Below are 26943 nucleotides of genomic sequence, written 5' to 3'. Positions count from 1 at the left end.
ATGGCAAAAAAAATAACCAAATCCCATGGTTTTTAACATGAGGTCCACCCAATAGAATGTTCCATTGTTGTTTGATACAGTAATTTTCAATGAGCATGTGAACATTCCAACTTGTCTCAACATTCCTTTATCAGCCTGCGAACATTCTATTGCATAGACTCCCATACAACAATATATATAAAAGTGTGAAAAACAAAAAATGCTACTCTTTTGGAGTGGCTATCATATATCATATTTAATCAAGAGCTTGTGGGGAATAATTTAATACCATCAAACCTTTGTCATCAGAAAGTGGCCAAATATTTCTGCTGGCCCATGGACTAATGTGGTATATCATTATATGTGTTCTATGGGCGTAATAGAAGTATTTACTCCCAAACCATCCTCTCTTGCCTGGAGGTGCTGAATGTTGTATCTATTAGGCCTACACTATCAATGAAATGAACCTGTGCAAGAATGTTCTTTTAATATTTGTTGTGTGTGTGCTCATTTTCTCTTTACATGTGTTTTTTTATAAGTTAGATGAAATTTACGTAGTTATTACATTACATAATCAAAGGGTGTTCATATAGGTAAACCATTATGATGTTTGATAAGGAATTATTAAATGTTTTGTTATACAACAATCTATGTTTTAGGAAAGACATATTGGCCCATGCACTCTGCATTTAGGAAAAACTTTGAGGGAGCATGTTGGACCAGTTATGTTCCAGTTGGATGGATTCTTATCCCAGGTGGCACTAATGCTATTGCTCTTGTTGCTCTTGTGAGTGAGACTTCACCTGCTACTGCCTAAGGAGAGTGGTTGAAAGTTGTTTTGGATAACTGTGTCAGCGATGTAAGCCTGTGGTGGTGGCAGTTGTAAACGCCATGTATTTTTAGTAGCTACAAGCATTGCATGATGAGCAGTGATGTATCATCATGCATAATGGCAAAATTAGACCTGTGCTCTGCCACTGCATGTCCACTACACTGACTCAGCCAACTCTATCTAACCTTTTTATTATAGGCTACTGTGGGTTGGTCCCGATTTCAACCTTATCTAAGTAAGTAATTGCATGATTTTCATATTTAATATTCACATTGACTGTCTAGCCTACTCCTATCGATATATTTTGAATTACTTTATGTATGCCTACTGGCCTTAATCCAAGGAATGTATTATTTCGTCACTAGGGAATGTTGCCAAACTCACAGTCTGACGGCAAAAAGGAACTCAAGGACTTTGGAAGCGAACTTCGTCCATACACAAACTTGCAGCAAACCAAACATTCTTAAAACCAAGCATTCAACTGTTCTATCGGGGTGTTCAGTTGTTTGATGACTTTTGTAGGTGCTTCACTCGTTTGTAGGCTATACACTTTAAATTAATATTAAACGTTAGCATAGGCCAACTAGCGGAGTTTCATAGGTGAAACAGGCATCGCTTCTCTCCGGAAACGCATTTGCCCTATTGGACACAGACCATTTTTTATCATTGCACACTCTCTCAAGAGGAAGAAAAAACACGATAGAACTCATCGACAGAACTCATCACTTCAGGCAGTTTCATTTTCGCCTTCATGGATGGTGAGCGCAAATCTGTCATGGAGGATATTTCTGCTGGCTATAGGTCAAAATGTATGGATCCGTGAGCAAAATGTTAAACAAATGTTTTATTTATGAAATAACGACATATTCGTTTTCATAAACGTTTTTATCTAAATTGGGTAAATAATGTGTGGTTTAGGCTACAAACTTCTGACAAAAAACAGTTAAATTACGCAATAGGGCAATCCTCCTATTTTTTAGGCTCAGTCTTATTCTTGCCTCATTGTTTTGTTAACTGGAATAGGGCTATGACTTTAAATTCTTATTAATGTGGCCTACTTGATAAATTCCGTTTTCTTAAACATTTTTTCAACTCTGACGGCCTATCAGCGTAAACGCCGTTTTTTGGACTATGGAGATTCCAGTTGGATTAGGAGGAGTTTGTGACTCCCCAAACATAGTTTTTCGCGGACCTTTCCAAAACGTTTTACACAACGTGAAAGCTACACTGCCTAGTAACACTCCTATCACCGAAACCTTGGACTTTTCTAGTTCGTACAGTTTCATGCAGAATAAACACCCCTGGGAGATGCGCCAAACTAACCGGCAATCACCCCGAAAAGAAATATCGTCAGGGACGGCTCGCAATTCTGACATTGAAGTGAGGGAAGATGACAGCATTAGTTTTTCCAGAACACTCGAATCGGATGCAAGTCGTATCCATTTTGCCAAAAGCTCAACAGGAAACAAAACCGGGGTTTCCTCTGTGAACGAATCAGACTATCCAAACGCGAAGGGATACGGATCCTGTCGCTCTGGACCGTTAGCCTGCAACACTAAACAACAGTGCTGTCAACCAGCTGTGCCCCATCACGGAGTGGTGTTAAGTCCTAACAGTTACGCCCGTGTGGCGAACAGTTGTTCCAATTCTGCCTGCACCACCATATCAGAAACGGCGAGGGAGCTCTGCAACGCTGTCTCTGTGTCGCTGGGATTGACCATGGACTTGAATGAGATGAATGACCTGGGACCTAATTACGCACCATCCAGTGCAAATGACCAAAGTCAAGGCAACTATTTGTTTCAGGTGCCTCTATTGAATTGTTCTGGAGCTGAAGAAAACGTCTCCATTACAGAATACAAATGTCCAAGTGAGCGCAATGCCAGGCCACTACAAAGTGATAAACGAGTTGAGATGTTTAAAAGTTCCCCAGCAAATGACCTTACAGAAGAAGTGGCGACAATGGAGCACCTTAGCTCCAGACATCCATCCACAGATGAACAGGAATTTATACTGAATGAAAAGAGTGATGACCCGACTTCAAAAGAAACAGAGAATTCTCTGAATACAAGAGCACGCTCTGCATCTTGTCATTTTGACCCACTGTTGCCAGCACACTTGGCACACTTCAGTCAAACTGACCCAGACAGAATTTCGTCTCATGTCATCCCAGCACATGTCTGTGAAACTGGAGAAACAATGGAGGACAAATATGCTGACTACTTACAACAACAGTACAGTGTCAAGATAAAATATGAGGCCATTAGTAATGAACCTGCCGGAACATCATGGGGCTATCAGTACAACAGGTATAATGACAATGACAACACACAATATGGACCGAGGCAGGGTATGAATCCATACAGTGCGGGACCAGACTCCTCGTTCATTTGTAACCCTTATGAATATGAGCGGGGTGGTGGTCTGGTGCGCAGAGAGCGGCCAACTTCTGAGCAGTGGTACCCGGGCGGGATGCTAGGGAGGATGCCCTATCCCAACTCCCCGTACTTAAAGAATGAGGTCGGTGACTGGCTGGATGTCTCTTACACAGATGCCAGGTAAGAAGGTTATTAAAACTCACAAATTCACAGACACTTTACATTACAGTGCCCTTATTAAGGGGTAATTAACCTACATGTTTAAATGCAGTGTAACAAAGCAATCTTTCACCTGTCACGTTTTACAATGTTATGGGCTGCATAATTCTTCATTCCCTCTTCCAACAGACTATCACAATGTACTTACTCTATAGTAGACTACTGTTATATTTATGATGTATTTGATCAAAAACAAAATCAACGACCCCATTGTCAAATGGTTATATTGCAAATGATATAGTGCTGTATTGTATTATCTTCATGAATGTACAACATCAGTAGTAACAATGACTTCTGCATGAGTTAGACCACTATTGATCCTGAAAACGATAGCTGTGAATGGTGATGAAGGAACAGGAAAAACACCACATTTTACCAGTTCAGATTTTTTAAACATAGAGGAATTGCAAAGTTTCACCTCCATATCTTCATGATCACACTCCAGTCAGCTTTGGGGTTTCCCATTGATGCACATGTCTTTCTCTCAGGGACTTTTTAGACAAGGCAAACAAGGTGATTTGTTAGGCACTTGCTCATTGTCATTACAGCAAATAAAGATGTTATCAGCCTACTTTGTAGCCTACTTTGAGCATCTATAGTTATAAGCTCTGAATAGTGTATGCCCAGAGTGCTTGTCTGTTTTGCTTTTTTAAACAGGATGTTCTAGGCTTCATAAGAACTTACGTAAATGATGTTGTGTGTATATCTTTTCCCTCTGATTTAATTGGACACAAAGCCACAAGCCACATGATTTAAGTATTTGTTGTGTACAGATCCATGGAACAATTCGCAACAGTAAAATAATACATTTGTTAGGCTACTTTGAAAATGAACTGTTTCCAACATAAATTTGGTCAACCTGCATGTAGAATGTGCAACTAATATCATGCAAAATCTCTGCAAAGCAAGCATTGCATTTGTAGTGTCTATATTACACTGAGTACAGTCCTTGAGCAAATGTTAGTTGTCTTAATGTTTTACTCACAGTGGTTTGATGCTTGGTGTAGTTGTAGTAGGATGGATAAAATGACGTGAAAGAGAGCCCTTATTGGACCAAGCATGGTCTGAAGTTCCGTGATCAGGATCATTGCGCAATACTAGAATCCCAATGTTTACTATTCAATATCTGGTTTTACATATTGTTTAAGTTTGAGAAGCAGGAATCTGAAATGACCAGAAAACAGAAATTTTACTTCCTTTCTGAGCAAATTCTTTAGCAAATATCTGAGCAAATGTTGCTAAACATTCATGTTGCTCTCACCTGGAGGTTGACACACTCATTTAACTCCCTGCTCTTTATTTCTGAGGAAAGGTTGCTAAATGAGAGCTGTAACTGTATAGTGTAATAATTTTCATTCAACAGTACTGTATGTGCTCAGAAATTTGCCCAGAGAGGTAGTCAAATCAATCTCAACTTTAAAGGGGAACTGTAATGTTTCAAGAACTTATGATGTAGCCTAAGGAGTAAGAGGAAGACATTATATATAGACAAGATGCTCTGTGAAGATTGACTTCGAAGGGTCAGTAACAATTCAATGAACAGACGTTCTTATCTTACAAGACACCACATACCCTAACACTGAATGGAGGGAGAATCTGTTATCGGTCACAATGTTTTTTATTTCACTCCAAAAATAGCTACCAATGTTCTCAACTCCCATATATTCAGAACAAGAAATGCTATAAAATCATGTTTACAGTATAAACTGTTTACTAACATGATCATATGAGACGTGGGCCTCTATTAATTTAAATTCAGGAAATATCTAAAACAAATTTCTTCCTTCCTGCCCTGTGAGAAATCTTTCTCTAAATCAGACTGATTTGCAGTTCAAATGTGATTACGCAATATACAGTAATCACATAATAATACAGTTGGACACATTCATTCCTTCTGTAAAGCTTGTTAAAGTAAAATACTAATTGTATGTACCATTTTTAAGCATGATAAATTATCATGAAGATATTAAGACATAATTTTTAGATGTGGGTTGAGAGACATGTCTCTGTCTGCAACTTCAAACTCAGCAGTACAGCAATTATGTTCAAGCAGAAGACAAATAAGCATCTCTATAATATCTGTTAAAGGGAGAATTATTTCTCCATTTCAAGATAATAGTGCATCTTTGGTGCCCTTACTTGTTGATTAATTTGCCCTGTAGTTTTCTAATTTGCATTTACAAGATGTTTCTAAGATATTGAAGTGGTATTGGAATTATAATCAAACAATTGCATGTATTGTAATGGGTAGCAATAGCATCAGATTTGCAGGTTTGCGTGTATTCCTCATTTCCACATTGTCAGAAATATGTACGTTTAGGACTACTTTGATTAATGACATGAGATAGAGATAGTTCTACATAAGGTAACTATGGTGATGTACTTTACTGTCCGCTTGACAGCAGCCCAACATTATTCATACACATGGCCTTATTTTAGAATCCCTTTGTCTTTCTTGGAGAGCTCATCTGTATACGTTTTAACATGGTCTAATAGGCCCATTATAACTCATCCCTAGCTTGAGTTCCCATGTGAATTTCATTGTTTATTGAATTACCCCCCATAGACAAAATAGTATTGTCTCTGTCAGAAAATGCTTCACAGTGTGCCATTGACACTTACATTGTTCTGAGCTGCAGTATAACAGCAGTAACTACAATTCAACCAAACATAGACCTAACACATCACATTGAGTGGTTTTAAGAGTGGTATTTTTGTCCATATAAACAGTACCCCCCCCCCCCCCCCTTCTGGTGTACATTGTGTGTATACGTTCCTAGAAATATAGCCAGCTTATTACTGTGAAGGTACAACCAGGCCATGCATTTTCAATTACACATGATGTTCTTGTGTGCGGGCGGCAGGTAGCCTAGCGGTTAAGAGCGTTGGGCCAGTAACCGAATGCGCGCTGGTTTGAATCACCAGGCCGGGAAGATGTAAAAATCTGTCATTCTGTCCATGAGCGAGGCAGTTAACCCCCAACAACAACTGCTGCCCGGGCGCCAATGATGTCGATTAAGGCAGCCCTCCGCACCTCTCTGAGTCAGAGGGGTTAGGTTAAATGCAGAAGACACATTTCGGTTGAATGCATTCAGTTGCGCAACTGATTTGGTATCCCCCTTTCCCCATTGTAATAGCTTCCTTGGTTGGATGATTTTATAAGCAATGTACTGTATGATCCAAGGGTATATATTCTTTTAATAGACTGGAACTACACTATATTTACAAGTATGTGGACACCCCTTCAAATTAGTGGATTCAGCTATTTCAACCACACCCATTGCTGACAGGTGTATAAAATCGAGCACATAGCCATGCAATCTCCATAGACAAACATTGGCAGTAGAATGGCCTTACTGAAGAGCTCAATGACTTTCAACTTGTCATCGTCATAGGATGCCACCTTTCCAACAAGTCAGTTTGTCAAGTTTCTGCCCTGCTAGGTCTGCTCCGGTCAAATGTAAAAGCTGTTATTGTGAAGTGGAAACGTCTAGGAGCAACAACGGCTCAGCCGCAAAGTGGTAGTCCACACAAACTCACAGAATGGGACCGTCGAGTGCTGAAGCGCGTAGCGTGTAAAAAAAACGTATGTCCTCAGTTGCAGCACTCACTGACGAGCTACAAACTGCCTCTGAAGCACGGTCAGCACAAGAACTGTTCGTCGGGAGCTTCATTTAATGGGTTTCCATTGCCGAGCAGCCGCACACAAGCCTAAGATCACCACGCGCAATGCCAAGCATCGGCTAGAGTGGCGTAAAGCTCCCCGGAGCAGTGGAAACGTTCTCTGAAGTGATGAAGCACACTTCACCATCTGGCAGTCCGAATCTGTGTTTGGCGGATGCCAGGAGAACGCTACCTGCCCCAATGCGTAGTGCCAACTGTAAAGTTTGGTGGAGGAGGAATAATGGTCTGGGGCTGTTTTTAATGGTTCGGGCTAGACCCCTTACTTCCAGTGAAGGGAAATCTTAATGCTACAGCATACAATGACATTCTAGACGATTCTGTGCTTCCAACTTTGTGGCAACAGTTTGGGGAAGGCCCTTTCCTGTTTCAGCATGACAATGCCCACGTGCACAAAGCGAGGTCCATACAGAAATGATTTGTCGAGATAGGTGTGGAAGAACTTGACTGGCCTGCAAAGAGCCCTGACCTCAACCCCATCGAACACCTTTGGGATGAATTGGAATGTCGACTGTGAGCCAGGCCTAATCGCCAAACATCAGTGCCCCGACCTCACTAATGCTCTTGTGGCTAAATCAAGTCCCCTCAGTAATGTTCCAACGTCTAGTAGAAAGCCTTCCCAGAAGAGTGGAGGCTGTTATAGCAGCAAAGGGGCGACCAACTCCTTATTAATGCCCATCATTTTGAAATGAGATGTTCCACGAGCAGGTGTCCACATACTTTTGGTCAAATAGTGTTTCACCAACCATGTTACATAGATGTACTAGAGGGTACAGTGCCTATAAAAGTCTACACCGCTCTTGGATTTCTTCGCATTTTGTTACAAAGTAGGATTAAAATTGATTTCATTGTAATTTTTTGTCAACATTCTACACAAAATATACTAATGTCAAAGTGGAAGAAACGTACAAAAATTTGTTTAAGATTAATTAAAAAATAAACACTAATATACCTTGATTACAGCTTTGAGTCTTCATCAGTAAGTCTCATTAGAGCTTTGCATACCCGTATTGTGCAATATTTGCCCATTATTCTTTTCCCAATTTTTCAAGCTCTGTCAGGGTTTTGGGGATAATGACTAGACTGCAATTTACAAATCTTGCAATATATTTTCAAGCAGATTTAAGTCTAAACTGTAACTTGGCCACTCAGGAACATTCACTCTCTTCTTGGTAAGCAACTCCAGTGTCGATTTGGCTTTGTGTTGTAGGTTATTATCAAATCAAACTTTCGGTTCGGTTGGCCATTTTGATTAATTGTTCTGCAGTCTTATGGCTTCGGCGTCAGTCTATGACTTTGGTGACTGGAGTCTTTGACAATTTTTGGGCCTTCCTCTGACACCGCCTAGTATATAGGTCCTGGATGTCAGGAAGCTTGGCCCCAGTGATGTACTGGGCCGTACGCATTACCCTTTATAGCGCCTTACGGTTGCCATTAGCAGTTGCCATACCAGGCAGTGATGCAACCGGTCAGGATGCTCTCAACGGTGCAGCTGTAGAACTTTGAGGATCTGGGGACTCATGCCAAGTCTTTTCAGTCTCCTGAAGGGGAAAAGGAGTTGTCGTGCGCTCTTCACAACTGTCTTGGTGTGTTTGGACCATGATAGTTTGTTGGTGATGTGGACACCAAGGAACTTGAAACTCTCCACCCGCTCCACTTCAGCGCCGTAGATGTTAATTGGGGCCTGTTCGGCCTTCCTTTCCCTATAGTCCACAATCAGCTCCTGCAGAAATTGCTGTTTGATCCTGCTGAAAGAGGAATTCCTCTCCCAGTGTCTGGTGTAAAGCGGACTGAATCAGGTTAGGATTCCTCTAGCATTTTGCCTGTACTTAGCTCCAGTCCGTTTCTTTTCATCCTGAAAAACCCCTCAGTCTTTGCACATGTCAAGCATACCATTACCATGATGGAGCCACCACCATGCTGAAAATAAGGAGGCACTTACTCTGTGAGGTGTTGTGTTGGATTTGCCCCAAACATAAGGCTTGGCATTGAAGCCAAAAAGTGTATTTCTCTGCCGATTTTTTTGTTTGTTGCAATATTAGTTTAGTGCCTTGTTGCATGTTTTGGAATTTTTTTATTCTGCATATTTGTATTCATCTTTTCACTCTGTCATTTAGGCCATTATTGTGGAGTCACGACAATGTTGTTGATCCACCCATCACAGCCATTGAACTCTGTCGCTGTTTTAAAATCACCTATTGCCTCATGGTGACATCTTTAAGCAGTCTCCGTCCTGTCCTTTAGCTCCGTTCAGAAGGAAGACTGCATCTCTGATGTTTCTGGGTGGTTTGATACATCGTCCATCCATATACATCATCCACAGCATCATTTTTTACTTGACCATGCTTAAAGAGATATTCAATGTCTGATTTGTTGTTTTTACCCATCTACCAATCACTGTCCTTCTTTATGTGGCTTTAAAAAGCTCCCTGGTCTTTTTAGTTGAATCTGTGCTTGAAATGCAATACTTGACTGAGGGACCTTACAGATATTTTATGTACAGTACGTGGAACAGAGGAAGGGGCAGTCATTCAATATAAGTTGATATATAACAAAATATCCTTTGTTAAGCCAAATTTGACTTCTGAAATCTTTTAGGCTTGCCTCAACAAAGGGGATGAATACTTATGCAGCGACTATATGGTAGTTATTTAATTTGTATATATTTTGTTTCACTTTGACATTAGAGTATTTTGTGTGGATCAATGACACAAAAATTACAATTAAATCTATTTCAATCCCACTTTGTAACACAACAAAATGTTAAAAAAGTTAAAGATATAGACTTTCTATAGGCACTGTAAATGTTCAAATTGGCCAGTAATAAGATATATAATGTATATTCTCAATTGAGAATATATACTGTAGTTCCAAAAAGGTCAGTACAGTGAGTAAATAGGAACATGGAAGTGTTGAAAAACAAGATAGACCTCAAAAAGGCTTGTTAGGCAAAGGGTCAATTAAGTTGTCCATTTCTGTTGCAGAAATTATGCTCTGTTTGGTGTGAAAATAGATGTTTGCCTTACTCAGCAGTCACTGGCACCTAACACTTGTATTTTTGGGCTGCTACTTACCTTAAGCTGTCATCACCATGCCTATTTGTATATTTTTCACTATTAATAAAGATGAAGTTGTTCTACATTTTCCACATTATAGCAGCCAACCGTGTTTCCACCCAATATCACACAGGCAGTATAATTCTTTACACTGTATGTTTCAGGTTTAAAATAACAATACAAATGGTTACCACCACATTACATTGACCATATTTACTTAACATTTCAGGGTGAGGGTTTGAGTTTGTAGTTATATTGAAAAATAACTACAACACCTGTTCTTTCCATGACATAGACTGACCAGGTGAGTCCAGGTGAAGCTATGATCCCTTATTTATGTCACCTGTTAAATCCACTTCAATGAATATAGATGAAGGGGAGAAGACAGGTGGGAGGCTTTGGAGTCAACAATGCTTTTGACACCTTGTAGAGTCCATGCCCAGACGAATTGAGGCTGTTCTGAGGGCAAAATGTGGGGTGCAACTCAATATGTGTTCTTAATGTTTTGTACACTCAGTGCATAATTCCTACATTCACTATTCAAAACTAAGAACAAAACTATTCAAAATCATTATGGCATTGTTTTTATACACTCCAATACAAGCGAGTGGCGGCCTGCAATGCAATGGGCTTTTTTGTCTGTGAAAGGTTGTTTTGAATATGTTTAGTCATTTGAGATGGGTGTCTGTTTTCCTACCCTTGTTTGTGTGTGTGTGGGGTGGGGGGGTGGGGGGGGTGCTCTTTTTGAGAACAAAGGGCTGGATGACCTAATGGTCAGTAGGCCACTGCTGATGGCGATGACCTAACCATCCGATCCACTCATGGTGAATTTACCTGAGATTCTAAATTACTCTCCAAATTGCACCTTAAGCGTGCAAGTGCTGTGCTAATGACAATTCATATGTCAGTCACACACCACCCACAGTGTATTATCTGGATTCCACAGTCTGAAATGTCTAAGTGTTATGATGCAAGATTTATATCAGATCTGGAACTTACAAACCATATGGCTATTACAGTAGCTCCAATTGGCTTATAGGCTACATTCTTCATATCAGCCTTCCTCTACTCCAGCCAATAAGCTTACATAAAATACAGAATAGCTTATTTTGCTCATGTTGAGTAGTCATTCACCTATGCTACATTTCATCGGGGGAAATGTTAGATGTCTGGGTTAGATGGGGTGGGTACAAAGAACATCTGCAAGAATATACTGCTTTGATTCAGTGGAATTCTGTGGGTACATGGCAGGTCTGTGACAGAGTGAACAGTAATTTCTGAAGGAATACAATACAATATAAAAGTTGGACTTTTTGTTTGGTTTCTTGTTTGTTATCCTCAATGATTTTAACAATACAATTTATATGTGGAGATTTTTCTGAGTTGTCAAAATTGTCAGAACCAGTCTGGGTGAAAGAAATTCCACTTTTCTAATCTTTTCCGTTCTGCCTTGCCATGCCATGCCCCAGTTTACATTCATATTCTTACGCCATGTTGACATCCACAGGATATGCCATCAACGTATTAAGGTTCAGAAGTATTATCATCATCACATATCCTCATTTTGGATTTCCAACATTTCCAATTATTTCCTTAAAGGTTTATAGCTAAAGTGGATAAGAGCAGCATAGAGTAACATTTATATCCTTGCATTGATTGCATTAATAATTTCATCACACATTTGAAGTACCTACATTTATTACTGATTTATGATTAACCAGATCAGTCAATCTCAATATCTATGGATTAATTAACCAGTATTACCCCTAGTTTTGTCAATGATCACGAAGGGGTGTGTGTGGCTAATTTCCAGGAAAACTAATTTCATGCAATCCTATGCATTTTGCTGTGGCTAATTCTATGTTCTTATGCTCAAATAGTATAACAAAACCAATCGGGACCCCAATCAGGGCCCCTGGGCATGTGCCCTGTGTGCCACGTCAGTAATCCAGCCATGACAAAAATACTCTTAAATACATTATTTTTAGAATGTTCAATTCTCCCTTAGTTTCTAGCTTTTATTTGGGTGAGTTCTAGTTCTCAAAGATTATATTATTTAAAAATATATAGTTGGTGGTGCGTGAATATATGGGAAACACTGAATTACTTCAATCTCCCAGTAACATCAGACCAGGTCACCAGAACAGAATTATACTCATCATATTAAGGCACTGAAACTGAGCTTTGTGCTTTATTCTCTAACAGCTGGCCTTTCTGGCCCTAGATTCTGCCGAAGAGCCAGTGGGCATTTAGCCTACTGCTGATACTGTAGAGGACTGTTTTGCTGCTTGGTTATAAGATTTGTCCTTGTGTTTTTTACATAGAGCCTTGACACCTAACGCTATACGTCATTGAGGTATAGTTATGTCTGTACACACTGTCCAATCTCTTCCTGTGCTAACAGCTGCAGTAGAGCACCCCTCTTGCCCCCCTTGGCCCTGGCACTGCTGTTCACACCTTTCCCACACTCTCAAGTCATCACACCCTCTGCCCAGCTCTAATCAGATAAATTCTTACCCAGTCTGGTTCACCCGATGAGGATCTCACTCAGAAACTGTGAATCTGAGGGAGAAAAGTGAAAATGCTTAAATAATCTGGATCTGTGAATCAAATGAACTTTCACTATTTCTAAAGAACCACACAAATAGGGTATACACTTGATGGCAGTAGTATTGCACATAAGGCCTCAATGTGAGGAGTCGTATAGAATGCCAGCCAGAGGCAATCGCGTTTAATTTTGATCAGGGACCATGGTCCAGATTGGGTGTCAGCTTTTGTGTGGGGTGTTAAGTGTCAGTGGCGTATGCACTGAGATACCAAACATTAGGAACACTTTCTTAATATTGAGTTGCACCCCCCCCCCCCCTTTTGCCCTCAGAACAGCCTCAATTTGTTGGGGCATGGACTTTACAAGGTATCAGAAGCATTCCATAGGGATGCTGACCCATGTTGACTCCAATGCTTCCCACAGTTGTGTCAAGTTGGCTGGATGTCCTTTGGGTGGTGGACCATTCTTGATACACATGAGAAAGTTGAGTGTGAATCAATCAAACCTGTGCGCTTGGCACCTACTACCATACCCAGTTCAAAGACGCTTAAATATTTTGTTTTGCCCATTCACCCTCTGAATGGCACACATACACAATCCATGTCTCAATTGTCTCAAGGCTTAAAATCTTTCTTTAACCTGTCTCCTCCCCTTCATCTACACTGATTGAAGTGGATTTAACAAGTGACATAAATAAGGGATCATAGCTTTCACCTGTATTCACCTAGTCAATCTATGTCATGGAATGTATGTGTTTTGTACAGTCAGTGTATATCACCATGTTTATTTTTAGCAAAAGAACAACTTGCTTAAGCGACGTGCCCTTCATAATGTTAGCAATTGTTCTGTGCTTGTCAATTTGTCATATCATGACAATCAACCTCTGCTGTTACACTATTGTAGTTTTGATTCATTTGAATATTCCATTAGTCCATTCTCAATGGTTTCACCCCTGAAGGAAACATTACAGGCTTCAAGCATTGGGTTATGGTCACTTCTGTTAAAATGTCAGGAAACAGCTTATCAGAGTGTATGTAGTGGCAAAAGAGAGAAGCAGAGGGTAATAGGAACACGTACTTATTGAATGATGCTGTTGAGTAATTCTGTACTGTTTGTGTGTTTGTTTGTGATGTTTCTAAAAGCCTTTAATATGTTCCTAAAGGTTTGACGGTGGCAGAGACCACATGTTCCCCATGGAGTTCTTCTTCCCGCCCCAGAGGACCTGTCTGATCTGTGCAGATGAAGCATCTGGCTGCCACTATGGAGCGCTAACCTGTGGCAGCTGCAAAGTGTTCTTCAAGAGAGCTGCAGAAGGTAAGACTTGATAAAGTAATATGCCATTGCACCTCTCCACACAGAAGAAAGAGCAGAGCATCAATGGTGGAAATGGGGTCCATAAACCAGATCCACCTCTCATGCTTTTTGGAAATAATGTATTAGATATAATGATGCCATAAGAAAAATTGTTCTTAATCTCTATGTATTTCAAAGGAAAATACCCAAGGTCCATAGTATTGACATGGTTTATTTGGAATAGGTCAAAACCAATCTATGTACATTTTTTACAAAATTGCCAGAAGTTACATTCATCCTAGTCTTCCCATCTGGGAAATCCTCATATGGAAAGTCATTACATTTTTTCAGTGAATCAACCTGTGAGTCATATGACATATGAAATCCTGTTTCTGAGAAAAGCTCATGATTATGAGCAGGGATGGGCACAGCTAATCGAATATTCAGATATCTGCCCTGACATCGGTATACTACTTTTCCCACTTCAAATGCAATTACAGTCACGCACATAACATAGTTTCTACAAGACCTGACACATATCAATAAAAAACAATCACCAGAAACTCCCAGCGCATACATGGGTTGGTTGTTTAGCAACAAAACCGACGTTTGCGCAACTGCGGGGCAAAACAGACAGGGTTGGCTTAGATTGTTGACAACATGTAAATTACACTGAACAAAAATATGAACGCAACATGTAAAGTGTTGGTTCCATGTTCCATGAGCTGAAGTAAAAGATCCCAGAAATGTTCCATATGCACAAAAAGCTTATTTCTCTCAAATTTGGTGCACAAATTTGTTTAGGTCCCTTTTAGTGAGCATTTCTCCATTGCCAAAATAATCCATCCATCTGACAGGTGTGGCATATCAAGAAGCTGATTAAATAGCATGATCATTACTAGGGTTGCACATTTTGGGGAATATTCAGAGGTGGAAACTTTCAGTGGGAATATATGGGAATTAATGGAAATATTTGCAAATGAATATGAATACCATTTAAATGTAGATGTTTTATGCATTGGATATATTTACCATATCATATGGAGACAGAAACATAAACCTTTTACCTTATCATAAGTAGACATAATTGCAAATTATTAAATCCCTCCAATAGAATAAAAAAAACTATTTAATTACGAATTGAACTTTAATTAAATGAGTTTATTCTTCACATGGGATGATTTCACTGAACAACAAAAGAAAGGGAATATTGAATGATCCCCAATGATCTCTCGCATCTCCCAAAAACGTTTTCAACATACATCTGTAAAATGATAGTCTAGAAACTGAAGTTTTGGTTGTCTTTCTCTCAGGCTTCCATGTCTTCTCCCTGGACCTCCTTAATGTCCACTTCTTGAACATCAGACTCTGAGGCCTCATCTTCACTGTCACTTTCCAACCTTGTTGTGGATGGCTCGTTGTCAGGCTCAAAAAGCGATCCACAAAGTCCCTTCCACCAGGTGGTTGATGAGATATGTTGGCCCGACTGCCATATTGCATCTCCATCACAAAGCACTTGCTTGGAATTATACTTCGCCAGACTGCCAAGAACCTTGCCCTCATCCAGGCCAAGGTGACGAGACACAGTAGTGATGACACCATAGGGCTTGTTGATCTCTGCACCAGACAGAGTGCTCTTGCCAGCATACTTGGGGTCCAACATGTACGCTGTGGCGTGTATGGGCTTCAGACAGAAGTCTTCATGCTTTTTGATGTATTTTAGAACTGCAGTTTCCTCTGCTTGGAGCAACAGTGAAGTGGACAGGGCAGTACGGATTTCTTCTCTTACATTTGCAAGCAGTCTGAACATCAGACAGGATGGCATTGTCTCCCTCAATCCGTGCAATGGCTACTGCTATAGGTTTCAGGCTGCTTACCACTCTCTCCCAAAATACATCATCCAGGAGGATCCTCTTGATGGGGCTGTCTATATCGGCAGACTGTGATTTGGCCATTTCTTGGAGAGACTCCTTCCCCTCCAGGAGACTGTCAAACATGATGACAACACCACCCCAACGGGTGTTGCTGGGCAGCTTCAATGTGGTGCTCTTATTCTTCTCACTTTGCTTGGTGAGGTAGAGTTCTGCTATAACTTGATGACCCTTCACATACCTAACCATTTCCTTGCCTCTCTTGTAGAGTGTATCCATTGTTTTCAGTGCCATGGTGTCCTTGAGGAGCAGATTCAATGCATGAGCAGCACAGCCAATGGGTGTGATGTGAGGGTAGGACTCCTCCACTTTAGACCAAGCAGCCTTCATGTTCGCAGCATTGTCTGTCATCAGTGCAAATACCGTCTGTGGTCCAAGGTGATTGATGACTGCCTTCAGCTCATCTGCAATGTAGAGACCGGTGTGTCTGTTGTCCCTTGTGTCTGTGCTCTTGTAGAATACTGGTTGAGGGGTTGAGATGTAGTAAATTATTCCTTGCCCACGAACATTCAACCACCCATCAGAGATGATTGCAATACAGTCTGCTTTCTCTATGATTTGCTTGACCTTCACTTGAACTCTGTTGAACTCTGCATCCAGCAAATGAGTAGATACAGTTGCATACACAGCTCGAGCAAGACATTCATCAGCATTTCTCTGACTACGTTCCTCCATTGAGTCAAAAAAACTTCTGATTCCAGGAGGACCATGAGCTGTTGCTATCGATAAGCTGTCTGATTCATAAATACAGATAAATAGTTAAGCAGTTAGATTAAACAACCCTTTAGTAAGGTAAATGTTATAAAATTAAACATGTATGGAAACAGGGGAATTAACACTCTTCAGTTAGCAGGCTCAAGCAAGCTAAAACCCACATGGTAGCAAAAACTAACTAGCAGAAATTGTTAACAAGTTAGAAATTATTTAAACACACTTTGCTGTAGGCTACTATTTACTAGTTAACAAAAAAATAATGTATGTCAGATAAAATATATTCACCCCACCCAGTATTGTAATCAAAACTTACCAGAAAGCATGTAGTCCTTGGCTCAGACAGTGTGGGCTCAATAGCATCTCATTAGTGTGCAAGATCTTGAGAATCGGCTGTACATGTGATGGAAGAGTGCACTTCACATGTGATGGAAGAATGCACTGTGCATGCAGAGGGTTGCAATTCCATTGAATTGGGGATAGTTTAACCAAAATATGCACATCGCGCACTGCTCCCGAGCATACTACTCGCCAATGTCCAGTCTCTTGACAAGGTAGATGAAATCCAAGAAAGGGTTGCCTTCCAGAGAGACATCAGAGATTGGAACGTTCTTTGTTTCACGGATACATGGCTCACTCGGGATACGTCATCAGAGTCGGTACAGCCACCTGGCTTCTTCACGCATCGCGCCGACAGAAACAAACATCTCTCTAGTAAGAAGAAGGGCGGGGGTGTATGCCTTATGATTAACGAGATGTGGTATGATCAAAACAACATACAGGAACTCAAGTCCTTTTGTTCACCTGACCTAGAATTCCTTACAATCAAATGCCGACCGCATTATCTACCAAGAGAATTCTCTTCGATCATAATCACAGTAGTGTATATCCCGCCCCAAGCAGACACATCGACGGTCCTGAAAGAATTTCATTTGACTCTATGTAAACTGGAAACCACATACCCTGAGGCTGCATTTATTGTTGCTGGGGATTTTAACAAGGCTAATCTGAAAACAAGGCTCCCTAAATGTTATCAGCATATCAAATGCGTGACCCGTGCTGGCAAAACCCTGGATCATTGTTATTCTAACTTCCGCGACGCATATAAAGCCCTCCCCCGCCGCCCTTTCGGAAAAGCTGACCACGACTCCATTTTGTTGCTCCCAGCCTATAGACAGAAACTAAAACAGGAAGCGCCTGTGCTCAGGTCTGTTCAATGCTGGTCCGACCAATCGGATTCCACGCTTCAAGATTGCTTCGTTCACGTGGACTGGGATATGTTCTGCATAGCGTCGGACAATAAAATTGATGAATACGCTGATTCGGTGAGCGAGTTTATTAGCAAATGCATCATTGATGTTGTACCACAGCGTTTAATAAAACATTCCCCAGCCAGAAACCGTGGATTGATGGCGGCATTTGCGCAAAACTGAAAGTGAGAACCACTGCTTTTAATCAGGGCAAGGTGACCGGAAACATGACCGAATACAAACAGTGTAGCTATTCCCTCCGCAAGGCAATCAAACAAGTATAGAGACAAAGTAGAGTCGCAATTCAACGGCTCAGACACGAGAGGTATGTGGCAGGGTCTACAGTCAATCATGGACTACAAAAAGAAAACCAGCCCCGTCGTAGACCATGATGTCTTGCTCCCAGACAAACTAAACAACTTCCTTGCTCGCTTTGAGGACAACACAGTACCACTGACACGGCCCGCTACCAAAACCTGCGGGCTCTCCTTCACTGCAGCCAACGTGAGTAAAACATTTAAACGTGTTAACCCTCGCAAGGCTGCTGGCCCAGACGGCATCCCCAGTCGCGTCCTCAGAGCATGCGCAGACCAGCTGGCTGGTGTGTTTACGGACATATTCAATCAATCCTTATCCCAGTCTGCTGTTCCCACATGCTTCAAGAGGGCCACCATTGTTTCTGTTCCCAAGAAAGCGAAGGTAACTGAGCTAAATGACTATCGCCCCGGAGCACTCACTTCCGTCATCATGAAGTGCTTTGAGAGACTAGTCAAGGACCATATCACCTCCACCCTACCTGACACCCTAGACCCACTCCAATTTGCTTACCGCCCCAATAGGTCCACAGACGACACAATCGCAATCGCAATCACACTGCACATTGCCCTAACCCATCTGGACAAGAGGAATACCTATGTAAGAATGCTGTTCATCGACTACAGCTCAGCATTTACCACCATAGTACCCTCCAAACTCGTCATTAAGCTTGAGACCTTGGGTCTCGACCCCGCCCTGTGCAACTGGGTCTTGGACTTCCTGACGGGCCGCCCCCAGGTGGTGAGGGTAGGTAACAACATCTCCCCGCTGATCCTCAACACTGGGGCCCCACAAGGGTGCGTTCTCAGCCCTCTCCTGTACTCCCTGTTCACCCATGACTGTGTGGCCATGCACGCCTCCAACTCAATCATCAACTTTTCAGACGACACTACAGTGGTAGGCTTGATTACCAACAACGACGAGACGGCCTACAGGGAGGAGGTGAGGGCCCTCGGAATGTGGTGTCAGGAAAATAACCTCACACTCAATGTCAACAAAACAAAGGAGATGATCGTGGACTTCAGGAAACAGCAGAGGGAGCAGCCCCATCCACATCGACGGGACAGTAGTGGAGAAGGTGGAAAGTTAAGTTCCTTGGCGTACACATCACAGACAAACTGAAATGGTCCACCCACACAGACAGCGTGGTGAAGAAGGCGCAGCAGCGCCTCTTCAACCTCAGGAGGCTGAAGAAATTTGGCTTCTCACCAAAAACACTCAAACTTTTACAGATGCACAATCGAGAGCATCCTGTCGGGCTGTATCACCGCCTGGTACGGCAACTGCTCCGCCCACAACCGTAAGGCTCTCCAGAGGGTAGTGAGGTCTGCACAATGCATCACCGGGGGCAAACTACCTGCCCTCCAGGACACATACACCACCCGATGTCACAGGAAGGCCAAAAAGATCATCAAGGACAACAACCACCCGAGCCACTGCGTGTTCACCCCGCTATCATCCAGAAGGCGAGAACAGTACAGGTGCATCAAAGCGGGGACCGAGAGACTGAAAAACAGCTTCTATCTCAAGGCTATCAGACTTTTAAACAGCCATCACTAACATTGAGTGGCTGCTGCCAACATACTGACTCATCTCTAGCCACTTTAATAATAAAAAAAATTATGTAATAAATGTATCACTAGCCACTTTAAACAATGGCACTTTATATAATGTTTACATACCCTACATTACTCATCTCATATGTATATACTGTACTCTATACCATCTACTGCATCTTGCCTATGCCGTTCGGCCATCGCTCATTCATATATTTTTATGTACATATTCTTATTCATTCCTTTACACTTGTATGTATAAGGTAGTTCTTGTGAAATTGTTAGGTTAGATTACTTGTTAGATATTACTGCATGGTCGGAACTAGACGCACAAGCATTTCGCTACACTCGCATTAACATCTGCTAACCATGTGTATGTGACAAATAAAATTTGATTTGAAGATCTAGAATTGAATGTGTATCCCACAAAAAAGGTTCACTGTTATAAGCTAACTTTTTTGATGAATTTAAGCAAAATCCCACCAAATTTCCCCATTAGAAATTTCAGAAAATAAAAAAAAAGCTTCTGGCAATAAAAGGTCACTCTAAAATGTTTTGTCACACAACACAACACAATGCCACAGTGTGCAGTTGGCATGCTGACTGCAGGAATGTCCACCAGAGCTGTTGCCAGATAATTCAATATTAATTTCTCTACTATAAGCCTCCTCCAATGTTGTTTTAGAGATGGCAGTACCAACCGGCCTCACAACCGCAGACCACGTGTATGGCGTTGTGTGTGTGTGGCGTTGCAGACCACGACGATGGCAATTTGTCGATGGCAATTTGAATGCGCAGAGATACTGTGACAAGATCCTGAGGCCCATTGTCATCCCATTCATCCGCCACCATCACCTCATGTTTCAGCATGATAATGCACGGCCCCATGTCACAATGATCTATACACAATTCCTGGAAGCTGAAAATGTCCCAGCTCGTCCATGGCCTGCATACTCACCAGACATGTCGCACATTGAGCATGTTTGGGATGCTCTGGATTGATGTGTACAACAGCGTGTTCCAATTCCCGCCAATATCCAGTAACTTCGCACAGGCATTGAGGAGGAGTGGTACATCATTCCACAGGCCATAATCAACAGCCTTATCAACTGCGAAGGAGATTATCTCAGCTCACTGGTCACCATAGCAACACCCACCCATAGCACGCGCTCCAGCAGGTATATTTCACTGGTCATCCCCAAAGCCAACACTTCCTTTGGCCGCCTTTCCTTCCAGTTCTCTGCTGCCAATGACTGGAACGAATTGCAAAAATCACTGAAGCTAGAGTCTTATATCTCTCTCTCTAACTTTAAGCATCAGCTGTCAGAGCAGCTTTCCGATCAGTGAACCTGTACACAGCCAATCTGTAAATAGCACACCCAACTACCTCATCCCCATTTGTTACTTATCCTCTTGCTCTTTTGCACCCCAGTATCTCTACTTGCACATCATCTGCACATCTATCACTCCAGTGTTAATGCTAAATTGTAATTATTTTGCCTCTATGGCCTATTTATTGCCTTACCTCCCTACTCTTCTACATTTGCACACACTGTACATAGATTTTTCTATTGTGTTATTGACTGTCACGGCTGTCTGAAGAAGTAGACCAAGGCGCAGCGTGTTGAGTGCTCATATTTAATTTTAATCGAGACACTTTGAACAAAACAAGAAAATGACAGCCAAACAGTTCTGTCAGGTATAACAAAACACTAAACAGAAATTAACTACCCACAAGGACACGTGGGAAAAAGGGCTACCTAAGTATGGCTCTCAATCAGCGACAACGAAGTACAGCTGTCCCTGATTGAGAGCCATACCAGGCCAAAACAAAGAAATACAAAACATAGAAAATAGAACATAGAACATAGAATGCCCACCCAAATCACACCCTGACCAAACCTAAATAGAGACATAAAAAGGCTCTCTCAGGTCAGGGCGTGACATTGACTGTACGTTTGTTTATGTGTAACTTGTGTTGTTGTTTTTGTCGCACTGCTTATCTTGGCCAGGTCGCAGTTGTAAATGAGAACTTGGCCTACCTGGATAAATAAAGGGGGAAAAAAATATTTAAAAAATGTGTCACGCTGCATGAGGCAAATGGTGGTCACACCAGATACTGACTGGTTTTCTGATCCTGCCCCTAATTTTTTTAAGGTATCTGTGACCAACAGATGCATATCTGTATTCCAAGTCATGTGAAATCCATAGCTTAGGGCCTAATAAATTCATTTCAATTGACTGATTTCATTATATGAACCTTAACTATTTGAAATAGTTGCATTCATATTTTTGTTCAGTATATAGTCTCCAAATGATTATTGAAAACATCAATACATTTGCACAATGAGCACTGGTTTTCTCTCAATTACATCGTTACAGTTATTGGTTAACTAGCTAGTGTATTTTTTGCCATATTAGCATTGACATGAAATCAGTCAAAACAAGACATGGTATCAAGAACAAGATAAAACTATCTGAAACGAGCCACCTACGATTCCCCACATGGCAGCTTCTTGTTGCTAGCTATCTGACCGTTCACAATCTTAACAAAGCACAGCTTCTGGCCACAAAGCACGGCTTCCGACATTGTCAGCCAACCCGTCTAATAGCATTGGCTTAATCGGCTTAATTTACCAATCAATCATCTCCAACAACATCTTCCCCCTAACCCTTCCCGTACGTGCCTTGTGTACCTCTGTTTACGGAGCCTCGCAGTTGTGTGATTCGCTAAAATTAAAGATGACGAATATAGAATTCTGTGGTCACTCCCACTAAGGCCAACTTTTAATTGTTGATAACCAAGACTTATATGTGCTGTGCGCAGTAGCCTGGGGACGAGGTTAACACAAACATTACGAGCTACCAAGGCAAGCTAATCAGGCCTTTACTGACAATTAGATCTCATTAAAACCTCTTAAACTGATGCCCTCTGGTGGCATTTTCTAAACGATGCATAATATATTTTGGTTTCGAAAAACTATAACTCCTCCGAACACATGCTTCGTACTGTTAGAAAGGTAAGAACTGTGACCGAGATACAGCAGGCCAAAACCCCCTGAAATATGTTTTTTTATTTTTGTCCCCCAATGGGGACAATTGGGGCATAACACATTTAAATGTCTAGGTTTTAAATAAAATATGTCACCAATTACAGTTAAAAGGATAAAAGGATTTTTTTTAAATGACAATTTTTTTTCTCCAGATCTTTTACCTAATGGTGGTGCTCTAAACATGTGCAAATTCCCATAGGAACACAGCCATTTTAAAAGCGCAGGGCTTGTGCTACTTGTCATGCATTCATTTTTCATCTTACAGGAATTATGTAAAGTATATATGAGGAGAAAGCTGATGTCTACCTATCCATTAATGTAAATATATTTCCTGTCTCATTTCGAGTTTGTCCACTACATAGTATTAGGACGCATTTTGACCACTTAAAACAAGTTGCGTCTAGTTTTGGTAGTGAGTCACTGTGCCAAAATGGCTAAATGCCCTAAGCAATCAGAGCTTTAAAGTTTTGTTTTGTATTTTTTTGTAAGACAGACTGGGTGGAGTGGGGGGGAAGTACTGGGTCCAAAACAACCACTCAGTAATTAACTAACAGGTTAATTACTGTTTCAAAATTATTTTGATGTCACACTGTTTCAGATGCAATATATTTTCTCTTTAATTGACCATAATCTGTAATGAAAATAACATAAAATACCAGCTATAAATTCTGCCTTCCAACTCCTAGTGTAGGTATTAATTTGTTTGGTTTAGTATTTTCCTTTCACTATTGAAATGTGAGCGGAAGCCCCATAAATGCCATCAAACCATGCCCTGTAAAACTACAGATTTGATTCATTCAATGTGCTACTCTAAGAGCATATCAATTGACTCTTCAACGAAAGAGCTTTTATAGTCTAAGCTCCTGCTTTTTATGATCACCACACTGGACATGACAAAACATATGACTGTTCCGGTCAGGGGTTGGAACCAAAATTATTTTCCAATCGTTTCGTTCTGAACAGAAATAAAAAAAAATTCCACTGTTCCGACCAGCAAAATAAAATTCTGAGCCGATTCAAACCCCCAAAAAGTACCAATATTATTATTTATTTCCATTCCTTTTTATGCCTCTGAAATATATATATATTTTTAAACATTTAGCTCTACATTAAATTATTTCACAAATCAGTGTGGATAGAGGAGCTTGCTGTTGAGTGGGTAAGCAATTTAATCTGTATAGGAAAGTAATTAAGGGAAAATTGTATTTAGCCGTAACAGCATGGATTAATCATAATGAAAGAAACACACACACCTTGCTGCCAGTCACAGTGTAGGGCACAAGATGCAACTGAAATTTTGAGGGTGAGGAGAGAGCGAGAGAGGATGGAGGAAGCTTGCCTTGAAGTACTGGGCATCTTGTTATGACATGCATTATCTGAATTAGGCCGACAGAATTGGAGGAACTTTGAATGTCTTTGAACTTCCGAGTTGGTTTAACATTGGACCAGAGAAAACGTTACCTAGCTAGCTAGTTAATACGCTTCTGTATGCAGAGCTGCACTAGAATTAAAAATACGTCTTACCTTTTTGTTAGTATCATTAACTAGCATTGAAAAAGTCAATCCATTCTTCTCTAATGAAACATTTAATTTCGGAATTACGCTTGTAACGTTGTCAGTAGGCTACAGTACACCCCCCCCCCCCCCCCCCACACACACACACACACACACACACACACACTCACACTCACTGTAAAAGATTTCCAGCTGGCAGGCAGATGCTGGAATAACTTCCTGACCGACAGAGTGAGGGCTTTGCATAGGCGCTTTGTTGTGGGACTGGAAAACAATGCCCGGAACGTAAAAGAACGTTATTAACCGGTTCTCATGCTTTTAAAATAACAGTTCCGGAACAGTATAGATCACTTTCATTTTTGGTTCGGGTTCTGTTCCTCAAAAAATGTTGTTATTTTACGGTTTTCGGTTCTGTTTTCTGAACCGGTTCCAACCATTGGTTTCGGTGGTAATCATTTATGACTTACAACCATGTTACAACCATGATGTAACTTTCCTCCTCATTCAAAATAGAATTTCGTATTCGTATTCGTATTTCTTATCTCTGTTTGTCTTTGTTAGGTAAACAGAAATACCTGTGTGCCAGCAGAAACGACTGCACCATCGATAAGCTGAGAAGGAAGAACTGCCCATCATGTCGACTGAGGAAGTGTTTTGAAGCTGGGATGACCCTCGGAGGTAAATACAACTATCATGTCAATTTATTAAGTCAATGAGAAATATAAAGTACTTAGCGATCCATCCGCCCACCCACTGATCGATTATCATGGACAAAAGTTTGTGTATGTGCATTTACATACATTGAGTGTACAAAACATTAACAATACCTTCCTAATATTGAGTTGCAACTAGGGCTGTTACGGTGACTATTACCGCCACACCGGCAGTCACGAGTAATGACCGCAGTCAAATTCCATCTGACCGTTTAGTAATGGTAACTAGGCTTCTCCAAGCTCTGATGCTGCTGATGGTCATTAGTAGCCTACCAAACTTGCTAACTGCCTGGTACTCAGGACTTTATTGTCCCTCTAAATCACTCTGACATCAATGCAAATGTATCAAAAATCTAATCAAACACTTCTTGAGAGCCCATGAGCTCATGTTGCACAACATTTCTATAGGCTATGCAATTCTGTGAGAAAACAGAGTTTTGATGACCTCTATTAAAAAGAGGAGGATCCAATCAGCTTTCTATAGGCTAGGCCTACTATATTTATTTCTCAACTTTCCTAATATTAAGCACATTGCTTCGCTTTACAACAGGAGTAAAGCCTACCTGCTGGCATGAAAATGAGCCATGGGAAAAGCGTCCTCCATTTGCTATTTAAGTGCATAGATGACATGAATGTTTTTCCCTCCCCCGTTCTGAGACAGTTGCATGATAATGGTCCATTATAAATCAAAACTAATTTCACACATATATTATTTAGTATATGTAAAGACAAGATTAAATCAAAAATAGTCTGATGGGTAACTATAGTAGCCTATCACCTGTGAATGATATTTCACTTGTGAATGATGCCCAGCTTGTGTGCAATAGAGCAAGAAACAGTGCATGCTTAATTTCTGCAACTTTTTTCAAATCATAGTCCCACACCTCATGTAGCCTAGCCCATAGGCCTATATGTTTTGATAAAGTTTGCATGTGGTCTTCCCTGTGGCTCAGTTGGTAGAGCATGGTGTGTGCAACGCCAGGGTTGTGGGTTTGATTCCCACAGGGGGACACTACAAAAACAAAAAAAAAAATCATGAAATGTATGCATTCACTGAATGTAAGTCGCTCTGGATAAGAGCATCTACTAAAATGTAATGTATCACAACTAAAGTGTCCAAATAACTTCTTAAAATTAAGCACATTAATCTGCTTTACAACACGTGTAGAGCCTAACTGGCATACATAGGTGGTGTGTGAGTTTCAAGTATGGGGAAGATCATTTTCACCATAAAAATGCACTTTTATAATAAAGCATTACATGCATAATCGCATTTGTGGTCACTTTTGAGAATGGTGTTTTCCCGCTAATTGATTGCATTTTGGAACATTCACGCTTATAGCCTATGGCCGTGTGCATATTGCTGTGCTTACAATGTGAAGAAATAGCCTAATAGTTTATCAACATTTTAAGATAAACATTCTGATCTGTTGCATCAGCCTCATTGCTTAAAAAAAAGTAAACAATATTTTTGCAAAAATAAAGAATTACATTTTTTCTCTGATTACGATCTTGTCTCATCGCTGCAACTCCCCAACGGGCTCGGGAGAGGTGAAGGTTGAGTCATGCGTCCTCCAAAACATGACCTGCCAAGCCGCACTTCTTAACACCCGCTCGCTTAACCCGGAAGCCAGCTGTACCAACGTGTTGGAGGAAACACCATTCCACTGACGACCGCAGTCAGCCTGCAGATGCCCGGCCCACCACAAGGAGTCGCTAGAGCGCGATGAACCAAGTAAAACCCCCCCGGCCAAACCCGGACAACGCTGTGCCAATTGTGCGCCGCCATATTGTACTCCCGGTCACGGCTGGTTGTGACACAGATTGGAATCAAACCCCAGGCTGTAGTGATGCCACAACACTGCAATGCAGTGTTTTAGACCGCTGCGCCACTCGGGAGGCCCAGCCTCATT

General features: G+C 41.2%; 1 protein-coding gene across 2 annotated transcripts in view; it reads left to right on the top strand.

Moving 5' to 3' along the window:
• Positions 1–1187: 1187 nt before the first annotated feature.
• LOC100136428 (androgen receptor) overlaps positions 1188–26943 on the top strand; it is a 60488-nt gene continuing 34732 nt past the window's right edge. Inside the window, exons 1-3 of one of the 2 annotated variants that reach the window (XM_014196827.3) lie at positions 1188–3369; positions 13856–14007; positions 24879–24995. In XM_014196827.3, coding sequence (XP_014052302.3) covers positions 1943–3369; positions 13856–14007; positions 24879–24995 — 1696 coding nt within the window. In that variant the 5' untranslated portion in view covers positions 1188–1942. The remainder of the gene's footprint in view (positions 3370–13855; positions 14008–24878; positions 24996–26943) is intronic. The other variant, XM_014196828.3, reaches the window with a different exon arrangement.

This window comes from Salmo salar, chromosome 04, assembly GCF_965601325.2.
Source record: "Salmo salar chromosome 04, fSalSal1, whole genome shotgun sequence".
NCBI lineage: Eukaryota > Metazoa > Chordata > Actinopteri > Salmoniformes > Salmonidae > Salmo > Salmo salar.
Note: the sequence above shows the minus strand (reverse complement) of the source record. Positions and strands in the feature narration are given on the sequence as shown.